The sequence below is a fragment of the Ammodytes marinus genome (assembly GCF_949987685.1).
Source record: "Ammodytes marinus genome assembly, chromosome: 16".
Lineage (NCBI taxonomy): Eukaryota > Metazoa > Chordata > Actinopteri > Uranoscopiformes > Ammodytidae > Ammodytes > Ammodytes marinus.
The window spans coordinates 2,741,928-2,750,168 of record NC_137220.1 but is presented as its reverse complement, the minus strand read 5'-3'; the positions used below and the strand labels follow the sequence as shown (position 1 = coordinate 2,750,168).

Genomic DNA, 8,241 nt, shown 5'->3' with positions numbered 1-8,241 from the left:
CCTGTTTCCCCTTTCTGGGCCTGGCTGCAGACTGGCTTCCACCTTGCTGTGTCACACTTTGTCTACATCGATTGTCCATGAGGTCTTTTTTCTTTTTTAAGATTTTTTGTTTTTTTTTGTTTTGGAATTTTCAAACTTAAATACAGTAGATAGTACAGAGTTGAAATGGGGAGACAGAGAGAGAGAGGGGGGATGACCTGCAATAAAGGTCCACGGCTCAGATTTGAACCCCCGACTACTGCAACGAAGGCCGGAGCCAATATGGTACACACTCTATCCACTACGCCACCGGAGCACACCCCATGAGGTCTTTTTTAACTATTCTTAGTCTGGCCCATCGCCTGAGACCACTGTGATTCGGGAGACCCTACCAGGAGCACTAGGCTCCAGACAACACACCCCTCAGGTTAGGGACACACAAACCTCTCCACCACACTGATTTGATGGTTCCCTGATCCTGAATGAGAACATTTAAATAACTAATTTAAAAACTCTGCTGTGATTTTAGTTGAGAGGTAGGCTATTATCATGGAATTTTTAAGAAATATAGAACGTATATAATATAGAGTAAATTCTATAAAGGGAGACTGGACTGCCAAAAATGTGTGATGGGACTTAGATCTATTGTGAGCTTTTCTATCGAAGTTGAGTCTTAAGGCCTTTGCACACCGGGCGCGACACGAATAAACGCAACGTAAAAGCGAATGTTTTGAAATGTGAATTTTGTCGCGTCTCACTTTAAGAAGCGACGTCCTAGAAAAATCTAACTCAGTTCGAAAAAAAAAAACGCAAATTTGCGATGCGAAATGACGGCGCTGGTGTGGAGGCTTGTATTGACTCTGTATACGTTTGTTAATTAACGGATTAATCGCACGAATAAAACGCGCCCGGTGTGCAAAGGCCTTTACACATGAGTTTTTTTTTTTTTGGAAATCGCTGCACGCAACTGTATTTTTCCGCCTACTGTTAAAGTTCTACTTGACAGAGTTTACGTAAACAGTGACGTTAACCCTAATGGTGTTGTCAGTTGTCTTCAAACTGTCATTATCTGATGAAACTGACAAATATAGCAATGCAGTTTGTCCAGTTAATTCCTGAGGGTAGGGGCTAGGCCTTTTGTCCCTACTCCAAGCAGCTGTCTGTGGAGATGGATGGAGGTCAAAAGTGAATGCGCGTCACTTTCCAGCCCTTCAGTTACTTATTTTACTTATTTAAAACGGTCATATTGTGCCAAAAAGTGATCGTGTGCCATAAAATGATTAAAGTCCACCATGTTAAAGCTATTGCCCAGTTACACTTTAAGTAGGGAGGGGGATCATTAATTTCTATTCATATTGATACCATTATAAAGACTCCACAATCCAAGGCGGAACTGCCTTGATCTCAACATCACCAAAACAAAAGAACTGATAATAGACTTCCGTAAGGCCCCCTCCACCTTCCCCACTCTGACTGTCAACAACCAGACTGTTACCTCCAGGAAATGATCAGTGTTGTGAAAAATACCTGCATAGTTCATGGTGAATCATGAGGAAACATCCTGTCTACTTAAAATCTGGTTCTTCAACTTGATGTTTTGAAAAAAAACATTCCTCATCTTTAACGATCGAACTGGAAATACACAGAGCATGACTAAAGATTAAATGATCAGGGGGCGCCCTTAGCTCAGTTGGTAGGGCGTCCCCCCCCCCGGGCCGGGCCCAGCAGCAGACCCGGGTTCGATTCCCGCCCGCGGTCGTTCTCTGCATGTCACTCCCCTCTCTGCCCCATTTCACCTCTGTCTCTTCTCACTATCAATAAAGCATAAAAAATGCAAAAAAATATCTTAAGATTAAATGATCTGTCGCCACATTATCACACGGTTTGAACAGTAGAAGATTGAAGACTTAGGAATTTACTGTCCTTTCATTACTCATATCAAAGTCCTGCTTCCTTATAGTTATAATTAGTCCAGGGGGGTCCCAACATAGGGCTCTGGCCCCTCCAAAGGGTCTTCAGATTAATCTAAGGGACCAAGACACAAACCCGTTTTTATTGACAGTCATTCACTTCCGTGAGCTGAAATCAGATAACTGTTATTTGTAAAATGTTGTCATGGTGTTGAGAGAGAGAGAGGAGGAGGGAGGAGGAAGGGCAGAATAAGGTTATTTATACCGGAGCAGAGCGGATGAAACAGTCTTACAGTCATGGCTTTCTACCAAGTGTTATCGGTGCTTATTCTTCTCATTCAAGGTAAGAACCCTCCGTTACTCCCCACTGCTCTATGTGAATTAAACAGTGCTAAAGGTTATGAGGGCCAGCCAGGTGTGAGAAAAAAAATGTAAGCAGGAAGTTTTTTCTTTTCCTCATACACTTAAATTGAAAAACAATGTTGTGAACAAACTCAACAGTTCCAGACTGCGGTGAAGTTGAAAAAAAAACTTACTTTGTAAATATTACTGTGATGTCTTTTACTGTGACATCACAGTAATATTTACAAAGTACGTTTTTTTTTAACCCTATATTTCTCTTTCTGTGATGTCACTAGAAGGAGAAATATAGGGTTAAAAAAACACTCGTTCTGCCTTTTCTCAGGCTAGGATGAACCGATTTAATTTTTTTTTGCACATTTATAGTACATAGGATCTCAGAATTCAATACACCTTCATATTCAAACCGGTGAAGTAGGCCTTTAACAAAACTTTTTTAAAACACAAACGATGCATCTTTATCGCACATTGTCTGCCTTATGACGATGGCAAAGATGCAACGATTAGGTTGTGCTCATGAGTTATTGATCCCTGAACTATGGGGGGATTGTGGCTCAGGTGGTAGAGCGGGTTGGCCAATGATCGAAGGGTCATGGTTGTTGTGTCCTTGGGCAAGACACTTCATCCACCTTGCCTGGTGTGAATGTCGATAGTCAGCCTGCTATCGGTGTATGAATGTGTGTGTGAAGGGAAACGTGGGAATGATAACAAGTCACCCTTGCAAAAAAGAGTCTCCAGTCTCAATGGGATTTACCTGTAGAAATAAAGAATAAAACATTTAAAAACATCTGTCAACATCTTTCCAACTTTACCACAGTCTGGAATGGTCGAGTTTGTTGTCGACATTTTAACTGTATTCGTGAAATTGTATTTAAAATTCTTATCTCAACATTTCAACATTTGTGCACAAAGGGAAAAAAACTTCCTCCACCAATGTTTTTCTCTCTCATGGTCCTCATATTCTTCAATAAAATATAAAGTATAAATATATTGTTTTCTTTTATATCTTTCAGAGTCTCAATCACAGCTAGCCGGTAAGTCAAAGTTTCTCTGCATATTTTAAAATTCATTTCATTTGGACATTTTAGTTTTAGTTTTGTTCATAGTTTCATTATTCAATTTAGAAAACTAAAAAGTTTGAAAAGCTCAAAATTACAAAGCAACTGTCTTGACCAGATTGTTGAGATGACTTATCATTCATACAGTATGCTATTTAACTAAATCATTTTTTTTTTTGTTCAAATGTTGGCGGTTTTCCTTAAAACATAAGAACATTTTCCTAACTTTTTAATTTTAAAAGTGTTAGTATTTGATGGTAAACCATGAATCCCAGATTTAAAGGTGGAGTCAGCAATTCTGGAGAACGCTTGTTGTCAAAATCCAGGAATTTCTTCTCACGATCCGCTACCTGTCTGTACTGTTGATGCATTCAAAGTTTGCACAGTTTACAGAGCCTAGGTTGTGTATTAACACTAGATTTTTTTCAGCGCGCACACACAGTACGGACAGGTAGCAGATCATAAGGAGATATACCAGGGGGCAGAACCTGGTTAGAATCCAGCCCGGGTCGTTCTCTGCATGTCATTCCCCTCTCTGCCCCAGTTCATCCCTGTCTCTTTTTACTATCAATGAAGCATTGGAAATGCCAAAAAAAATCTAAAAATCTAAACAATGAAACATCTAGACTAATTATGAAATTAACACACTCTCCTGATCATAATCCCCCTCAAACGGTTTAATATTATAATATATATATATATATATAAAGTATAGTTGATGTAGTAGTATCCTATGAACATCCCAAGTTCACAGTACAAACAGAAACTGTCTGTCTCTCTCTTTCAGTGTGTGGTCGGGCTGTGCGAAACACCAGGATAGTTGGAGGAGAGGTGGCCCCTGTAGGAGCCTGGCCGTGGCAGGCCGATATACACAGCGGGAGCAGTGGCGGGAGTCACTTCTGTGGAGGATCCCTCATCAACAGGGAATGGGTGATGAGTGCTGCTCACTGCTTCCCAAGGTGAGGAAAGCAACACTCCATGCACCTGGGGGTCACCTGACAAAAACTTTGGGAAATAAGCTCTTAAGTGGCAATAAAAAATAGTCCCGACGATATCTATCAAGCTCCAAACAAAACCAATCTTGAAATTGTCTCATGCTCATGTCTGGACTGTTTTGTTTCTCTTGTGATCTCCAGCGGTAACGCAGGTCAGACAGTGTATCTGGGTCGTCAGAGTCAACAGGGTTCAAATCCCAACGAGGTTAATCGGACGGTAACACAAGTCATCAGACATCCAAACTACACCCCTTCTCCTACTACTGAGGACAACGACATTGCCCTGCTGAAGCTGTCCTCTCCTGTGAGCTTCACTGACTTCATCCTGCCCGTCTGCCTGGCGGCCTCCGGCAGCTCCTTCCACAGCGGGGTGGACTCCTGGGTCACGGGCTGGGGAAACATCGGGTCTGGAGGTAGGGCACAAAACAACTGGATTACACCTCTATATCAAATCTTTCTTTTTTGTTATGTTTTGAAAACCAGGGCTGAAGCGTTTTTCTGTGTGATAATTTAATTGTGTATTTGTAATATTATACTTTTTGTCCTCCAAATTTCACCTTTTGACAAAACTTTATTGAAACTTTCTGAACAAAAAATCAGTCGGTACTAGGGGTGTGCACGTGTACACGTGTAACCGTTTAGTAAGTCATAACCGTTTAGGAAAAATCAATAAACGAAAACCGTTTAAAAAAAAAATCTTAAAATTTATTTATTTTATTTTATTATTTATTTTCTTTTTTTCAAAGTTTTTAAATATGTTCTGGAGACACGCATTTATTGATTTTACATCACTAGTAGGCCTAAACTAATTGGGGATGATAAAAGCTAGTCTGCCGAATCGGTCTGTTCCTCGGCGAGTGTGTGTCTGTGTGAGTGTGTGTATCGGCGCACACACACACGGGGAGTCGCCGTGCCGGTGCTCGACTCACAGCCACGGAAGAGTGATGAAAGATAATCTAAAGTTACTCGGTTGACGTGAACTAAGCTCGTAAGTAGCCCGAACTTTATAACACCTGTTCAACCTGCATACACGTGGACATGTAGAAAGCGATAGGCTGTATTAATCAGGAAATGAATGAAGCGCGATAATGACGGCGCACATGACAGGCGAACGTGTGTGTGTGTGTGTGTGTGTGTTTGTGTTTGTGCCATGGACCTATTATAAGAGGTGTGTAAACGAGCATAGTTCATGTTAACTGTGTGTTTACAGGCGAACGAACGCGTATGTGTGTGTGTGTGTGTGTGTGTGTGTGTGCGCGCGCCTACAGGACGGCGGGCGCGCGAAGACAATGACGTCACGGTTAACCGTGTACACGAAAAAAATTCCGTCGTGTACACGGTTAGACATTTTTGTAAACGTTCACACCCCTAGTCGGTACAACTTTTAATTTTACTTTATGACTTGTTTAGGACTTAATTTGGGACTTGTTTGTCTTGGTCTAAAACTATGACGGATAAAAATGACTAAAAATGTTACTGAAACTTATACAAATGCTGCCAAAATGAACACTGATGTGACGTTTAATAACCTGAATGTGTGTCTCTTCAGTGCCCCTTCCTGCCCCAGGAAACCTAATGGAGGTGGAGGTGCCAGTCGTGGGGAACAGACAGTGTCAATGTGACAATGGGGTTACGATCACAGAAAACATGATCTGTGCCGGCCTACGTACAGGAGGAAAAGACTCTTGTCAGGTGAACATTTTGACTTGATAGATATCATTACATTACATTTAGCTGACGCTTTTATCCAAAGCGACTTCCATTAAGTGCATTCAACAATGAATATCATCATTAAAACATTGCCAATAGATTAGGCTACATACACTCAACAAAAATATAAACGCAACACTTTTGTTTTTGCTCCCATTTTTCACGAGATGGACTTAAAGATCTAAAATTCATTCCAAATACACAATTGTACCATTTCTCTCAAATATTGTTCACAAATCTGTCTAAATGTGTGATAGTGAGCACTTCTGCTTTGCTGAGATAATCCATCCCACCTCACAGGTGTGCCACATCAAGATGCTGATCTGACATCATGATTAGTGCACAGGTGTGCCTTAGACTGTCCACAATAAAAGGCCACTCTGAAATGTGCATTTTTTTGCTTTATTGGGGGTCTGGGGACTCAGAACCAGTCAGTATCTGGTGTGACCACCATTTGCCTCATGCAGTGCAACACATCTTCTTCGCATAGAGTTTATCAGATTGTCAATTGTGGCCTGTGGAATGTTGGTCCACTCCTCTTCAATGGCTGTGCGAAGTTGCTGGAGACGGCTTATGGTGGAGAAATGAACATTCAATGCACGAGCAACAGATCTGGTTGACATTCCTGCTGTCAGCATGCCAATTGCACGCTCCCTCAATGCTTGTGGCATCTGTGGCATTTTGCTGAGACAAAACTGCACATTTCAGGGTGGCCTTTTATTGTGGACAGTCTAAGGCACACCTGTGCACTAATCATGATGTCAGATCAGCATCTTGATGTGGCACACCTGTGAGGTGGGATGGATTATCTCAGCAAAGCAGAAGTGCTCACTATCACACATTTAGACAGATTTGTGAACAATGTTTGAGAGAAATGGTACAATTGTGTATCTGGAATGAATTTTAGATCTTTAGGTCCATCTCATGAAAAATGGGAGCAAAAACAAAAGTGTTGCGTTTATATTTTTGTTGAGTGTACATTAAAACATTCATATTTTGTTTTACAGTTTTCTCGATTCAAATGTTTGATTAAAATATATAAAATGTTCCTTTCCTTAAAGGGGGATTCAGGTGGTCCGATGGTGAGCAAACAGGGCGATCGCTGGATACAGGAGGGCATAGTGAGTTTTGGAGAAGGTTGTGCCCGGCCCGAAAGACCAGGAGTCTATGCCCGAGTGTCCCGATATCAAACCTGGATCAACAGCCAGATCAGCAGCGACCAGCCAGGCTTTGTGACCTTCACTTCCACTGGGACTGACAGCGATCTCAGTGTGACGTGTGCCGGCGTAGGACCAGCAGTTACTATTCCTACAACAAACATTCCTTCAACCACCGTTCCTACTACTACCACCATGCCTCCAACCAGTGTCCTTACAACAACAACAATGACATCTCCATCTTCCCTCTCTACTGAAACCACTCCATCAACTACCCACCAGACTACAACCACACCAACAGGTGAGTCCCTGCCTTTACAAGACTATCCCTGCCTTCCAATCCCCATGAGCATCATAAGTGTATTAACACTAGACTTTCAGCGCACACACAGTACAGACAGACAGTTTGCGGATCGTTAGAAGATATAATTGATTTTGACAACAAGCATACTCCAGAAGCGCTGACTATATCTTTAAGTCAAGTACACTAATTATGAAATGTTAAAGATTATAATACTGAACAAGTTCTAAGTGTAAACAGAAAACTGTGTCTCTCTCCTGTGTGTGTGTGGCGTGTGCCGGCGTCGAACCAGCAACAACAAAATTCCCTACAACAACCATTCTTCCAACCAGTGTACTTACAACAACGACCACAACAATGACACCTCCACCTTCCCTCTCTACTGAAACCACTTCACCCACTACCCACCAGACTACAACCACACCAACACGTGAGTCCCTGCCATTACAAGACTATCCCTGCCTTCCCATCCACATACTTCCCTGCTATTTAGTATGGTTGAAAAAGATTTAGGATGTGCTAAATCCATATCAAACATTTCATCACATATGCATCTCAAGTGTATTAACAGTAGACTTTTAGCTCGCACACACAGTACAGACAGTTAGCGGATCGTTAGAAGATATAATTGTGTAAACAGAAAACTCTGTCTCTCTCATGTGTGTGTGGCGGCGTCGAACCAGCAACAACAACCACAACAATGACACCTCCACCACGTGAGTCCCTGCCATTACAACACTATCCCTGCCTTCCAATCCCCATACTTCTCTG

General features: G+C 41.8%; 1 protein-coding gene across 1 annotated transcript in view; it reads left to right on the top strand.

Annotated features, from left to right (window-relative positions):
- Positions 1-2,186: 2,186 nt before the first annotated feature.
- The window catches only part of LOC307262967 (uncharacterized protein), a gene marked incomplete at its 5' end in the record, with an annotated part of 40,968 nt that continues 34,913 nt past the window's right edge, over positions 2,187-8,241 (top strand). Inside the window, 8 exons of the mRNA XM_080043988.1 lie at positions 2,187-2,232; positions 3,263-3,283; positions 4,095-4,266; positions 4,444-4,715; positions 5,852-5,994; positions 7,074-7,470; positions 7,763-7,900; positions 8,154-8,186. Of these exons, the coding sequence (XP_079900114.1) occupies positions 2,187-2,232; positions 3,263-3,283; positions 4,095-4,266; positions 4,444-4,715; positions 5,852-5,994; positions 7,074-7,470; positions 7,763-7,900; positions 8,154-8,186 (1,222 nt within the window). The remainder of the gene's footprint in view (positions 2,233-3,262; positions 3,284-4,094; positions 4,267-4,443; positions 4,716-5,851; positions 5,995-7,073; positions 7,471-7,762; positions 7,901-8,153; positions 8,187-8,241) is intronic.